Genomic DNA, 15,610 nt, shown 5'->3' on the forward strand with positions numbered 1-15,610 from the left:
CTGACACGCGTGTCATAGGTTCGCTATCACCGGCCTAGGAAGTGGTTCTCAACCTTCCTAATGCCGCGACCCTTTCATACAGTTCCTCATGTTGTGGTGACCCCCAACCATAAAATTATTTTCGTTGCTACTTCATAACTGTAATTTTGCTACTGTTACGAATCGTCATGTAAATATCTGATATGCAGGGTGTATTTTCAGGGGTCCCGACCCACAGGTTGAGAACCACTGGAGGCTTCAACAACAGGAAAGTCCTCTCTCCCAGTTCTGGAGGCTGCAGGTCTGAGATCGAGGTGTTGGCAGGGCCATGCCGACTCCGGACGTTCCTTGGCTGAGGCTACATCGCTCAGATCTCCAAGTGGCGTTCTCCCTGTGTGCCTGTCTTCTGTGTCCAAATTTCCCGTTTGAAAGGACACCAGTCATGTTGCATTAGGGGCCATGTTTCTCCAGTGTGACCTCATCTTAATTAACATCCGCAACGACCCTCTCTCCAAATATGGCCACATTCTGAGGTGCTGGGGCTAGGACTTCCACACAGGAATTTCCGGGGACACAGTTCAACCCCTAACGACCAGAGCAGCTGTTCTTCCAGTCCCCAGCTGTCCTGTTGGGTCCCTCCCTTCTCCGTGTCAGCCTGGTGACAAGCGGACGTGCTCTGGGGGGCGGGCTGTGAAGCGCCCTGTCCCCCAGGACGCCCGATGTTGGGAATCAGGGTCCCCCTGAGCAGCCAGAGGCCTTGGACTTGCTGCCTGGGTTCTGACCCCCTCACTGGGCACAGAACACGCCCACGGGGCTGCCATCAGAGGAGAGGCCAACACACCTTCCACAGCCGCCTCCTCTTGAAATGCAGACTGAGAGGCAGATGCTCTCCGGCACCTGGGCCCCTGGGACGTGGGTATCCAGCGGGTGGTAGGAGGGCCCACGCGAGCCAAGGCGGAGCTCCGCAGGACTGCAGCCTGGACGCCACCTGGACGCCTCCCTCGCTGGGCTCTGGCGGGGAAGCTGGCCCCACCGCCTTGTTTTACACGGGGCTCAGAATTTCATCAGGCGCCTCCCCAAACAGAAGTCCCCCTAGAGTACACGTGCACCCAAGCCCACATTTACTGTTGCCACCAAGAGCGATTTTACTCTATTAAGTCCCTCTCTCTGGCCATCTCCTCTGCAGGGACCGCCCAAGGGACTGCTCCCAGAACATTCCGGCTCTTTCCGCCTCTGGAGCGCTGGGAACTCCACGCCTTTTACATCCCGCCTTCTACATCCCGAGTGGCTCACTGTCACCTGGCCCTCCCTCTGGGGTCCCCTCCTGGTTATCCTCTGCCACACCCTCTGATGCTTAGTAACCTGCCCGCTGGTTGTCCATTCATTGCAGCGGCCACAGCACAGGCCTCGAGGCACCGCGAGGGGTCCCAGCGAGACGGCGAGCCTCACAGGGTGCTGTGTGTGTGTGGTGGGGGGCTGCTGGGGGCTGCCCTCAGGAGAAAGGCCAGGCAGGGCTTCCCCACACGCGGGGCACCTATATGCACACGGTTACACTTGCTTCAAACAAGTCTGCGTGGGAGCAGTTCACTCCGCTGGGCGCGTGGGGAGATGGAGGCGCCGAAGGTTCCGCTTTGTTGTGCAACCAGCACTGGTCAGGCGGGGAGGGAATCTGGGTTCGGACACACACGCAGTGTCTCTCCCCACTGCCCAGCTGCCCGAGGGCACCTCCCTCTTCGTACTTTCTGTCTTCTGAGTCTCTGGCATCCGGGGCCTTGCTGACGTGGAGGGACGGCCCTGCCCACATTAGCTAATTTCTATAGACGGTAAACAGCCTGCTGAGAGCCTGCGTTCAAACGCAGACCAAGCCTCCAAACAATCCTCCGGCACTAAACCCGACCACCTCCCATGCCACACCCTCAGGACACTGTCCCCTGCCCTAAGCACCCAGGCAGGTTATCGACAACCAGGGACATCCCTTATGCCCCAGGGCCCCCTGGAATCATCCAAACGAGCCACGCCTAAACCTGCTCACCCTGCCTCACCGGCTCCTTCCCCCGGAAACCACAGCCCAGGCCGCTGCCCACAGGTCCCGGCCTCCCTCTGCCTCCCTCCGCCTCCCTCTGCCCTGGTGCCCCTGCCCCACGCTGGGAACTGAGTAACAAACCATCATTTCAGTGGCAGCTGTCTGCTGACCTGTAGGCCTCACGACACCTGCATGGTAAGAAAACCTACACTTTAAAACAGGACGGCACATGTGTCGAGGTGCCACCTGGAGGGCCCTGGGGAGGATCGCCGAGCCCTCCCGCAGGCGGAGGCTGCTGCCCGAGGCTGTGCCCCAGGCTGTGCCCCAGGAAGCAATAGTGCTTTTGCTCCGTTTGGCTGAGGCAGAAGCCAGAGCTCAGGAGGCGGACCTGCCTATCAGAGCTGGGGCTCCGGACCAGGGCACCTGTCCTGGGACCCCGCACAGCCCGGCAGAGCGAGCATGGTGAACTCATTAACACCGGGTCACTGAAATAGCCCCACTGCCCAGGATGTCCTCTGAGCCTCCTGGGACCTTCGGGTGCAATTCAGACACTCAAGGGGGGTGGTGGTGGTGGGGAGTTTCAGGCCTCAGCGGCTCCGTTCCTGCAGTGAGCTCAGTGAGGTCTGGCAGCGTGTGTATGCGCACAGGCCAGGCGGGCGTGGGCAGGAGGGACTGGCAAAGCAGATTCAGCCTCAGGCCGGCCTTCAGGAGATGTTCTCTTTTCGGGGATTTGGCAAGTTTTCTCAAGGGTAACATTCCTTCTCAGATGAGACGTCCATTTTAATGTCAAGGTTTAGGTTTGACAGTTAAGTAGCGTCTTCCGTTAAAAGGGAGGAAGTCATGAGTTTCTGTTTCTATGCATCAGAGCATCCTGGGAGAAGAGAAATTTTTGTTGTTGTTAATCCTCACCTGAGGATATTTTTTCCATTGACTTTTTTTGTTTTTTTTAGAGAGAGTGGAAGGGAGGGGAGAGACACACAGAGGGAGAAACATTGATGTGTTGCCTCTCTCATGCACCCCGACCAGGGCCAAGGGATGGAGCCTACAACTGAGGTATGTGCCCTTGGCCGGAATCAAACCTACGACCCTTCAGTCCGTGGGCGGACACTCTAACCACTGCAAAGCCAGCGAGGGCAAGGAGAATTTTCTGGAAGGCAAGAGATGTCAGTGAGCATTGCCCTCGTTTGGCTAGGTGGGTAGAGCGTCGGCCTGTGGACTCAAGGGTCCCGGGTTCGATTCCGGTCAAGGGCACATGCCTGAATTGCAGGCTCGATCCCCAGCAGAGGGTGTGCAGGAGGCAGCCAATCAATGATTCTCTCTCATCATTGATGTTTCTATCTCTCCCTCTCCCTTCCTCTCTGAAGTCAATAAAAAAATAATCTAAAAGAGAAAAAAAAGAGATGTCAGTGTGCCGTTAACAATTAGCAGCCACCATGATGATGACAACGATGGCAACATGGACCCCGCCACCAGGGCAGGAAAAAGTGGGCACATGAGTCCCCACTTCACAGATAAGGAAACTGAGGCACGTGGCATGAACTTCCTCAGGGTCCCAGAGGGAGGAAAGAGGGAGGAGGGGGTTCAGCCTCACTGGCAGAGACAGGCTCTGCTGGGGACGATGCAGGGGTCTGGACAGTCCCCCTAGTTCCTTATCTGTCCAAACCTTCAGCCTCGAGAAGCCCCCTGGCCCTGGGTGAGGAGGAGACTGCATCTGAGCTTGTCAACCCCGGGCCACCTGGATTAGAATCACCCGGGAACCATCCAGACCCAGTGAGTCAGAATTTGGGGTCTGGCTGGGTCCGGCCTTGGTACTTTCAAAAGCTCCCGTGCACACACTGGCTCCTCTGCCCGGCACCCGGTACCTCCCAGCACCCCACATGTTCTGGGATCAGAACAGTCCAATCTGCACAGGTTTCTCCTGAGCAAGAAATAGAACCTTTCTGTTAAAGCCCCTGAGAAGCAGGGGTTTATTTGTTATGGCAGCATCATGAGGTCTGTCCTGACGGATATTCCGGACGATTCTGAGGTGCAGCCGGGGCTGAGATAGGCCCCCTGTGGTTTCGTCTCGTGTGAAATGTGTGAAAAACCAAGTACTTGCTGACGTAAGAGACATCCGGGCCAATCTGATGACATCTGGGCGCAGGTCTCCATGCTCTGGAGAGTATAGTGTTGCATCTGAGATTAGGGAGGGGCGGAAGGAAGACTGGAGAAAGCGAGCTGGGATTGGACCCCAAGGGTGGCCCTGCCGACTGGGGTGTTCCTTCTGGCTCTCAGAGGTGTGTTACCGGGGTGCACAGGAGCAATGGGCAGGGCCGGCTCACAACCTTTCACGGAAGCAGCGCAGGCCCGGGGCGTGGCTGCCCACCATGCCCTGCCCAGGAATTTGCGATCAGCTCACCCTGAGGTTACTTTCCAGAGAACCCTTTTTCACCCACATACCTATGTCTCAGGGCTGGTTTAGACCAGTCAACACGTGTGACATGCCTGGCCCAGCCCTGCACATGGGACACGCTCAGCAAGCGTCACCATGGTCACTGTGCTGGCCCATGAGTGTACTTGGGCCTTCCCAGGCCTGAGGTCCCCTGGACCAGGAGCGTCGGGCATGAACCCAGCAGGTCTCCCTTTCACTGTTTCCTCTCTGATGCGCTGGCTCCGAGGCAGCCCCACGCAATGTGATTGTGCTTAAAACCACCCCTCCACCAAGTGACCTTTGTCCTCAGAGGCCATTCCTGGGGACGCCTGATGGATTCTGCCAGCCCTGGACGTTCATTAGGAGCCTGGGTGCAGGGCACGCCCCTCCCCTTGCAATTCCGCTCCGCACATGCAGGCTCAGAATGGCTGGCCGGGTCCGGAGGGGGACATGTGTGTCACCTGGTGGCCCTCAACAGGAGGCCAGGCAGCCGGGCTCTGTAGGTCCTCCCGGCTGCCAGGCACCTGCACAGAAAGTGGGTCAAAGGGCACACAGCCTCCAGGTGTGCAGGCTCATCTCCAGCCACTGAGGCTGTGCCCCCCCCCCCCCCCCATCCAGCAGGGTTTGACAGGAGACCTGAGACTGCACCCCCTGCCCAGCAGGGCTTGATGGGGGTGGGGACGGCTGGGTCTGGGTCTTGCGCGATTTCGAGGCATGCACAGGGGGGCGGGGACTTGACTCTGGGTCCCACGGCGTGCCCCAGACTCTGACAGGAGGGAAATTTTCATATACATTTTACTAACTTTCTTTCATCTCTGATACTTCTATTATAGAGAAAGGGCAAATAGCAATATTAAAATATTTCCTCTAATTAATTCCCTTTTAATGATGCAGGGCAGTGCCCTCCCTAGGTGACCTGCACTGTCCACTTTCAGAGCCACATTTTCCTGTGGTTCCGGGAGACACCAGTGACTCCATCTCTCCCACAAACCTCTGGGCCATCAGCCTCCGTGACACCACTGGGCAGGCTGCCTGCCCCTCCTCCGGGGACCCCCAGAGGTCTGCACTGCACGGGAAGAGCCACTCCAGCCCTTCCGGGGACTCGTGCCGTCACTGGCAGTGTGGAATTAGGGGTTCGGAGGGAGGCATTCATCCGGAGCTGGGGCTCAGACTCCCTCCTGGCAGCACCAGCGGGCGATCCACTTTCTGAGGTCGGGCCCACCACCCTCCTAGCCCAGCATCTGCAGCCAGGAAACAGCATGGCTGCCGCCCCCTGCTGTCCACGGAGGGTACTGCTGGGGAGGGAGTGTCCCAAGGCCTGGCCCGGCCAGCATCTCCCAGGGTGAGTGGTACCTGAAGAGGGTGCGGGAGAGGGATAGAGAAGCAGGAGAGGGGAGAGGCCTCCTGGGTCAGTGCTGTCTTCCCTTTCTGATTTCCACTTCACAGAGGGACTCTTGAAGGGATCTTGCCAAGAAAGGATTTACTCTGGTTTGTGCCACTTGAAAGCCCCAACTATTGTCTTGGAGGAAGCACAGAGCCAGGGCCTGGGCGTCTGAGAGCCCCCTCCTCCCCACACTCACTCCCCAAAGTCCTCCGCTCCATTCCCTGGGCCACTCTGGTTCAGGGTTCAAGACCCGTCCTTTCTTTCCTGTTGGCTGCCTGCCTGACCGCCCAACCCTCCTGGGACCGGCGCTGCTTTCAGGACCAAGTTCAAGCCTTGCCTGGCCCTGCTGTCTCTGCTGCTCCTCAGAACTGGCTCTCAAGCACCGGCCCCACGGGGCAGTCCTTCCTCCCGCCTCCCTCCTCCCGTGATTCTGAGACGGAATCTGCTCATGTTTTTGTCCGTCTCCGCAGAAGTGGGATCTGGGTTGTGTCTCTTGGTGTCAGCTCCGGGGTCCCAGTGGCGCCTCCCCAAGGGTCCCCGGGCCTGTGCCTGCGGTGGGGGGTGGAGGGGGCCAAGCACGCCAGTTTGTTTTACCAGCACCAGGCTGCCCGGGGAGGCCATGCCAGTGATTCTCCCCCAGTTCCCGGCCTCTGATGCAGGGAGGCTGTGCTCAGACCTGGCGCGCAAGCCAGACGGTGACGGGCACAGGGCTTCGGCATCGAACACGAAACAGACTCCCTGGAAAACGGGTTTATTTTTTTTCTGCAAATGCCGGCTCGACGATCAGCACAGACCCGGAGCAATCTCAATGGTGTTTATGCGGAGGACAGTCTGCGAGCTCACAATAACTGGGAGAGAGAGAACTCGGTCACAGCCTGACCACAACGCTGACCTTGTTCACCAGCCACCGGAGACCTGCCCGACACCCCCCCTTTCCACGAGGCAGGGATTCCCGCTGTGACCAAGGGCTGTACACGACATGCATGTCCTGAGACAGGACGGCTCAGCCTGCAGGATCCCCGCTGGGGGAGCCCTGCTTCATGGGGTCTGTGATGTCCAGGGAGGTCCCTGCCTGTGTCTCAGTCCCCCTCCCTGTCAGGCCCACGGGGTGACGCCCAGAGCAGGTGGGACCGCAGGGCGCCAGCTCTGCTTTCTGTAACTTACTTCTCTTCTTCCTATAGTTTTTCCTTTTCTTAAACTTCATGTTGATCTTTGGCCATGATTCTGTCTTTTCAATGACGGTGGCTTCTACACGAACAAGATCCTTCCTGGAAATAAACAACGACAGACCTTCCCAATGAGCTGGCAACGTTGCCGATGCTTTACGTAAGGTTTTCGAAAATGAAGTTTACTTTCCTTTTTTGCTGATCATAAAAGTGATGTGACCCCTGAAGACATTTTGAAAGCTACAAAGAAGCGTAACAGACAGTGCAGTCTGTCCACAGGTCTTACGGGCCATGTGGGAACGAGTTAGTAACAGCCCAGTGACCTGGTCTGGGAGTCTTGCCCCTGGAGACACCTCGCATCTGCCATCATGAAGTACAGTGGGGCCTTGACTTACGAGTTTAATTCATTCGGTGATGGAGCTCGTAACTCAAATTACTCGTATGTCAAATCTTAAAGTGAACGAGTGAGACACGTGATGTTGTGGCGTTCACTGTGACGTTCGCTGCGCCAAGTAGCGGTGGGGTATCTGAAGCTGGCTCGTAACCCAAATTTTAGCTCGCAACTCAAAGCAAAAAATCGGCCGAGAGACGGCTCGTATCTCGAAAAACTTGTTAGTCGGGACACTCGTAAGTCAAGGCCCCACTGTATAAGCCTCTTGTGTTTGGCGATGGTTCGAGTGATGGACACCCCCACCCAGCCTCACCGCCCGGCCCTGGGCAGAGCCCCACATCTGAGAGCACGTTACCCCAAGAGCGGCTTGCCCAGCAACGTGAAGTCGTCAGCGCCGACCAGCAGGACCTGCGACGTGGAACAGGGCGTTACCCGTGAGTAACAGGGAGGGCCCGGACGCACTGGGACTGGGAAAGGTAAGGTTTGGAAACTGTGCTGCGGGCGGGACCTGCTAGCTCACTATCGCTTTAGTTTAAACAAACTGTAAACAGCAGGGGACTCAGATGCAGGACAGGTGAAACTGATTATCTGATGTGGTGATCACTTACCAAGTTGTGTCAACCTCTGTGAAAACGACGGTGTTTTAATTTAACAACAACAACAAACCTTAGTGAAGTCTAACATGCAGGGAAAAACACGCACATCAGACAACGTGTCTTTGAGGCTGGTCACAGGACTGCAAAGACGTGAAGGCTCAGGCTTGGGTGTACCTGCTGCAGCAGAACCCCGTGCCGCCGCTGCCCTCTTGGGTAGGGAACAGTGGCGCTGTTTTTATTGGACGTTGGAAGACTGTCTTAAACTTTACTTGTGAGAAAAAAATCCAATTGTACTAAAATTAAATGTCTAAAGACAAAGCACATCTCTAACACCGGTGGCCAACGTACATTAGTGACAAATAGCGAACTGTTTTAGAGTCACTTTCAGCACATGCTCTCGACTCTTGGATTGCCTACAATATAAAAAGCAACCGGCATTAATGGGGCTTTCCATCATGTTTTGTTAATGTGAAATGTTCCCAAATAACGCCTTCTCAGAGACCTTCACACCACTCCCCAAGTCATTACTCTAGACCGGGGTGGGGAACGTCTGGCCTGGGGGCCTTATACAGCCTGAGAAATCATTTCGCCTGGCCCGGCCAAGGCATGAGGGGTGAGTAATTAAATGTTTGACTAAGTAGAGCGGCTAATTTTTTAAAGTTGATAATATTGTATGGCCCTCGAACGATGTTATAAATATGCAAATGGCCCCGGGCAGAGAAAAGGTTCCCACCCCTGCTCGAGACACACAGTCAATGTGCTCCTGTCCAGGCCGTGCGGAGGAGCGCTCGCTGGTGGCTGCCGTCCCGCTCAAGCTAAGCAGGTGCTCAGATCGAGGCCTCAGCAAGAGTTAATACGCAAAAACCTGACAACCCCAAAGGACGACCTTGTTCACCAGCCACCGGAGACCTGCCCGACACCCCCCCTTTCCACGAGGCAGGGATTCCCGCTGTGACCAAGGGCTGTACACGACATGCATGTCCTGAGACAGGATGGCTCAGCCTGCAGGATCCCTGCTGGGGGAGCCCTGCTTCATGGGGTCTGTGACGTCCAGGGAGGTCGGAGGAGTTTTCATCAATACAGGAAATCCTACGTGTCATATTCCATCATGTTGACGTAACGTATACACCCTGGGAAGCTGATCTAGTACAGAGCGCTCATGTTTTATATGTAGTTTTATAAGTAGGAACAGAGCAGGCAAAAACCAAATACACTTTGGCCACAGCAAAGAGAATCGTAACGAAGGGCAGGAACGCTTAGCTAAATACACAGACCGGGCAGGCAGTTCCCAGCGGCCAGGGAGAGCCAGTGCCCAGGGAAGGGCCTCGGAACAGGCCTCGCTGTTTCAAAGCAGAGAGGCCGGCAAATCGAACGGCAGGGGAGTGTTCTAGCTGAAGCTATAAACATGGCTGGAAAGCTCTACATGCGCAACTGGGACTTTCATTGTATCTGTGATGGAGTATTTTTCCGTGGGATGTTAGCCAGCAAGACAATCAATGGGCACCGCTGACCGTCTCCGCTGAGGAGTGACCCCCGAGCCGGGCCGTCACAGCTCGGCCACCTCCCGAGGCCCGTCTGCGCTGCCCGGCCAGCCGCCGCCTCACTCACTCACTCTCCCGCCCCCTGGCTTTGCTCGTGGTCACCCCGATCTGAGGAACCCTCTCCAGGACCGCGTCCCCGAATGCACAAAGAAACCGAATCTCACCTTCTCCAACCGAATCCTCTCTCCACACGCAAGGTCCAGCTCATTTTCGATCAGAATCAGGTCCTCGGCGGTCACCTTCCACTGGTGGCTGGCGAAGTGCACCACGGCAAAGAGCCGGCCGTACTGGCCCGTGGCGATCAGCTCGTTCACCTTCCGCACGACCTCTGCGGGGAGGAGGCCACGGGCATCACCACAGGGGAAAGGCAGCAGCTACGCCTCCACACGGGCCCCAGGGACTTTATTATATACCCGCCCCCTGCTCTCCTGCAGCGGTGTGATGGGGGTAAAGGAGGGGGCGCCTGGTGGTGTGGTCACAAGGCGGGTAATAGCTGGTGGCCGAGCCTTGTGCTCCCCACTGCAGGCACAGGCGCCTGGGCACGGGGTCCCCTGCTATCCCAGGAGCACAGCAGCTTGGCATGCAGGGCACATGGGCTCTGATAGATAAAGCTCCCCATGCTCACTTCCCAGGACGCCCTGCCTCCCGCCATTCTCTGGCCTGAGCGCACAGCGTGCCTGCCTCGGTTCTCAGACTCTGGGTGGAAACTTACACCCTTTTTGGTTCCTGATTGTTATTAATAAAGAGCTGGGGGCCGGGAAGGGTGCAAACCCTGAAAGGGAGAGCAGGCCTTTCTGCAAACAAGGGAAACCGGGAACGACACCCTGCACGCCTCCTGCACGGCTGCCTGCTTCCCGCTTCTGTGGTCACCGCCTCTGCTCAGGTCACGACCCTCTGTCCTCTGACCATTTACTGTCTGAGCAGCATCTGCTGAGCCCCGACCCGCCGGCCTCGCCTCGGGCTGGTGCAGGCGCGGAACCCGCACAGTGCCCGCCCTGGAGACAGTCCCAGCAGAGGCTGAACGAGGCCAAGGGGCCGGGACCCAGACTGCGCCTTACTTTTCTCTAAGTCTCCAAACCAGTGTTTAGAACTAGAGGATTCCAGCCCTGGCTGGTTTGGCTCAGTGAATCGAGCATCAGTCTTTGGACTGAAAGGTCCCAGGTTCGATTCCAGTCAAGGGCACATGCCTGGGTTGCGGGCTGGATCCTCAGTGAGGGGGTGGGAAGGAGGCAGCTGATCAATGATTCTCTCTCATCATTGATGTTTCTGTTTCTCTCTCCCTCTCCCTTCCTCTCTGAAATCAATAAAAATATGTTTAAAAAAACAACTAAATGACTCCATGCATTAAGGTGGACTCCAGCTTTTTTGGAAAATTGAAGATCCCACACCCCCTCCTGGCAGCGGTGGCTGCGGTGACATGCCCCTGACACCCTGGCGGCTTCTCCAACAGCCAGGCCGGGGCCGGCGGCCACTGGCTGTCGCGCAGCTTCTCTTCCGTGTGGAGAGAAACCTGTCCCAAACTCACGTTTCTCCCAACAGCGGGAAGACAAATGGGCAAGCGCCTTCCCTCCCCAACGCCACCGCTTCGAACATGGCAGGTGCACAGGGGTCTCTGCTGAGTGAGCGGCTCTCGAGTCCGCTGCTCGGTGGCCAGTGAGGCAGAGGCTCCCTGTGTGGGTCTGGCACACGGAGAGCCGACACCCGGCTCCACGGCCAGGTGACTGCCTGTGGGAGGGTGCTGCCCGCCTCTGCCCCTTCCTTACCTGCGTGGTGTCTGGTCTCCTCGGTGGGGTCTGGCAGAACGACTTCAGGCCAAGGGGGTGAACTCAGGGATGTCTTAGGAACGTATCTGTGAAAAACATTTTATACACACGTCACATGTGTGAAAAGGCAGGAGAAAATCGTAAGACATGGCTGTGTGCAACTGCCGGTCAGGCCTGCACACCCTCTCCACCGGGATACCAGCTAGCTCCTCATAAGCAGGGGTATACACTGTTGTATGTTCATTATGGGTGTATCCCCACCCTGGACCAGTGTTTGACCCGTGACAGGCACTCGTGAATGATGAATGGAACCTTCTCTGCTCAGTGAAATGAAGGCTCTGGCTCGGCCTCCAACCCCAGCACCAAGTGCCTGTAGGTTCAGCTCCTGCTCTGTGCCCAGTGCCGGCGCCTCCTAGACGGCCCGCTGAGCCTCCCCTGCGGAGACTGGTGCGGCGGCGGCTGCGATGTGTGAGTGCTCTACTGTACACCAGGCACTGTCCACTCCCTTTAAATGTAGGATTTACTCAGTCTCATAAAACTCCACTGAGCTACACACGCACAATCCACTCTGCGGACCAGGAGGCACAGCTCAGATGGACGGCCCCGCTCCGGCCCAGGCTGCAGAGTCCTGGAAGCAGGGCCAGGCAGGCCGGGGGCTTCCCACGCATACCCGCCACCCTGTCCTGCTCTTGTCTGTGTACACCCACCAGCCAGGGGACTTCGCCAAATCTACCTTCTGTAGTTTACAGTGCAGTTTCTTTCCTAAGTATGACATTTAACACGGAATTTGCTGTTTCAAATTCCACAGGTTCCTCCCAGAGGTTCTGACCCAACATGCCTGGGTGCAACCTTCCGGTTAGAAACCTCCCAGCGGGAGCTACAACTTCCCCTTGGTAACTAGCGCGATGGAAGGCCTAGGGCACCTTGCTCTGTGGACTCGTGACGTCCTGTCTATATTTATTTATGTCAAGGGTCTGAGAAAATACTGTCAAAAAAGTTAGAAAATAGAAATATTCCTAAAAACCCAAACGTCTGAAGTTTTGCATCAGAAAGATGGTGAAAGGAAGAGTCACCCAAACCCTCGTCGACATTACCCTTGTGGACGCGCGGTGCCCTGCGACTGGAACCTTTGAGAAGCGGACCACAAGGAGGCTGGGGAATAAGAGAAACAGGGGCAGTTACTCCCGTGAAATGCAAACCTCCCATGAAGACACTAAACACACAGCTGTCGCTGGTATCGCTTTAAACCGCATCACAACTTGTCTACAGAAAATCGAGGTCGACAAAGCTCAAAGAACATCACGTGCAGTCACTAGTTATTACCATAAGCATCGCAATCCATTCATCACACCACCCACCCATTAACCACTCCTGACCCCCAAGTGCACGGTAGGTTCAGACCCTGTTCTGGGCCAGGTGCGGGAGCCTCAGGATGGCCCTGCTGAGCCGGCCTCTGGGTATTCTCACCCCATTGTCTCCCATATGGAGTTGGTGTCCGTGACCAATGGCATGAGACCGAGGTGCTGGAACAGCTGAGCCCCCCGGCCAGGGCCACCCCAGTATTTTGTGGAGACTCTCCAGGAGCTTCCATTTTATTAGAGAAAAGGCAAAAGCCCTCACCGGGGCCCGCAGGGCGGAGGCAGTGCCATCCCATCTCAACACGCTTCCCCTTGTTCCCTGGCACCTGCCTCCCTGGCTTCCCTGCTCTTCCCGGACCACGCCAGGCACGCACCCGCCTAGAGGCCTGTGTGTTGACTGCTCTTTCCCTGAACCCCTCCCACCTCAGGGACCTACAAGGCTAATTCCCTCATTTCTTCTGGGTCTCCACTGAAACGCCACCTCCGTGGACAGGCCTTTCCCAACCATCCTGTTCAAACGGAACCCCTCCCTCCCAAGACTCACCAGCTTGTAACACACTCTGCCATTTGCTTATTTAAAAAGCCTGTCTGCACACCCCTCTCACAGAATGCTGCTAGCCCCCTTAGGAGCAGGGCTGTCGTCTGTTTATTATGGGTGTATCCCCACCCGGGACCAGTGTTTGACACGTAACAGGTACTCAAGGATGAATGAAATCTGCTCTGCCCAGTCCTCAAATGAAGCCCTTGGCCCGGCTGGTGTGGCTCAGTGGTTGAGTGTCGACCTATGAACCAGGAGGTCATGGTTCCATTCCCAGTCAGGGCACATGCCCGGGTTGTGGGCTCAATCCCCAGTGTGGGGCATGCTGGAGGCGACCGATTGATGATTCTCATCATTGATGTTTCTATCCCTTTCTCCCTCTCCCTTCCTCTCTGAAATAAATAAATAAATAAACAAATAAATAAATAAAATAAAGCCCCCGTTGTAATTCTGTGACTGGAAATTCAGTGCCTCTCTTGCGAGCCACCCCACCGTTCTCAGCTCAGTTAGAAGGTTTCTGTACCTCTTGCCTATGGTCTTAGCTTAGCTTTGGACCCCCCCCCGCCCCACCCCGGGAAAAAGTGGTCCCTTGTCTTCCACAGAACCGCCCGTTATGGCTCTGAGGACTGAGACTGGTCCTTCCTTTCTGTTTTCTTCGCTCACTCTTCACGGTCCCATCTGCTCACCGTTTCGGTCACCTTCTCTGTACTCACTACACTTTGTGATTCTCCCTTAAAAAGCTGAGTCTGGAATTGAACACAGCATTCTAGCGGTGGTTTTACGTCAGCAGGATAGAGGAAGTCCCACTGCTTGTGTAAACACTTCCCTGCCTACTTCAACCCACGTTTTATTACGGAAAATGCTGTGCACAACACTGAGCCCTCAGCTACCCCTCCCCAGATTCAACAGATATCAACTCATGACTAATCGTGTTCGATGTACATGGCCTCTTGCCAATTCTGCAATTAGTTTAAAGCAAATCAGACATCGTTTTATTTGTGAAGATGTCATATTTCTATGTGTGGATGAAAAAGGGGTGCTATAGTAAATCATAAATTCCCAACTGGCCAGGTTATGGTGGGTAGCACACCATGACAGCCCAGGCCTATCACTTCCTTAGGGAAAGGTTTTAAGCAAGGCCTGCCCATTGTTTCTGTTCTTCTAGGTCACACACTTTGAAAGACAGGAGTAATACTCCTCGAAGGCATAACCCCCCGCCCAAAAAGCACATAGCCTCATGACCCAATTCCTGCCTTGCCTTCTCCCACCTTTATGTAATCTTCCTTACTTTCCTCCTTAAGTCCAAACGCATAAAAGAAACTGCAAAACTGTTATTCTCCAGAGTAGTTGAGATCTTGCTGCCTGGCAATTGCCATTTTGGCTCAAATCCTATATAATCCTATATAACAAAACCCTAATATGCAAATCGACCCAATGGCGGAACAACTGGTCGCTATGATGCGCACTGACCACCAGGGGGCAGATGCTCAGAGCAGGAGCTGCCCCCTGGTGGTCAGTGCACTCCCTCCCACAAGGGGAGTTCCCCTCAGCCAGAAGCTGGACTCACAGCTGGCGGCTGGCAAGCACAGCAGCTGCAGGCAGGCCATAAGGAGCAAGGGGTCCCCAGCTGCCAGGGGGCGCAGGCTGGGCTGAGGGACCCTCCCCCCGTTATAATGAAAATTCTCTACAGGTTTGGACATTTCTTATGTCGACACACCAAAGACAAGTCGACATGCAAAAGATGATTATTTAAAAAACAAAACAACATAAGTATGGCATCTAAAAAAGGCGAAATTCTCTAAGATTTGTATACATTTAGGTCAATTTAGAAACATACATAAGCACTCCTGCATGCAAACACACACTCCAACCATTTTCAGGCCGAAGAGAACCTTTTTGGAGCTTCATAACCCAGTGACTAACATACCGCTACGCTTTTGCTGAATGGGTTAAGATTAGGCAAGGGCATTCATCACCGTTTTTCCAGATGAAATCGATGATGCCCACAGAGTGGCTCACAGCCCTGGGTAATGGCAAAGCACGGGTTTTGCAGCGGGAGCGCGCTGTCCGAATCGCTCCTCTCCCACTTCCCTGCCGAGTGACCTTGGGCAGCTGCCTAACCTCTCTGCCCCTCACTGTGCTCCCCACTAACATAGGCCCATACAGGAGTGGGAGAGCCATCCTCAATGGTTAAGCTACTAACTAAAGAACCAGGATCTGAACCTCGGTTTCCCCGACTCCAAAGCCGATGGTATCCAAAAAAGGCGCTCAGCACCGAAAGCATCAGGTCGGACACACACACACACACACACACACACACACACACACACACACACGGCGGGGTGGCGGGAAGCACCGCTGGTCCCACTTCCTCCCTTCACCCGCGGCCTTGGCCTCACCCGCTCCGGGCCCCGACGGTCTGAGGATGCTACGGCCGCACGCAGACACCAGCCGCCCGAAG

General features: G+C 55.7%; 1 protein-coding gene across 1 annotated transcript in view; it reads right to left on the bottom strand.

The window, feature by feature from the left end:
• Window positions 1-6,531: 6,531 nt before the first annotated feature.
• MRPL21 (mitochondrial ribosomal protein L21) overlaps window positions 6,532-15,610 on the bottom strand; it is a 9,734-nt gene continuing 655 nt past the window's right edge. The window contains exons 2-7 of the mRNA XM_005864365.2: window positions 12,348-12,405; window positions 11,254-11,339; window positions 9,655-9,818; window positions 7,709-7,761; window positions 6,961-7,064; window positions 6,532-6,644 (exon numbers count right to left, since the gene is read on the bottom strand). Coding sequence (XP_005864427.2) covers window positions 6,580-6,644; window positions 6,961-7,064; window positions 7,709-7,761; window positions 9,655-9,818; window positions 11,254-11,339; window positions 12,348-12,405 — 530 coding nt within the window. The 3' untranslated portion in view covers window positions 6,532-6,579. The remainder of the gene's footprint in view (window positions 6,645-6,960; window positions 7,065-7,708; window positions 7,762-9,654; window positions 9,819-11,253; window positions 11,340-12,347; window positions 12,406-15,610) is intronic.

The sequence above is a fragment of the Myotis brandtii genome, unplaced genomic scaffold, assembly GCF_000412655.1.
Source record: "Myotis brandtii unplaced genomic scaffold, ASM41265v1 scaffold187, whole genome shotgun sequence".
NCBI classification, from domain to species: Eukaryota; Metazoa; Chordata; class Mammalia; order Chiroptera; family Vespertilionidae; genus Myotis; species Myotis brandtii.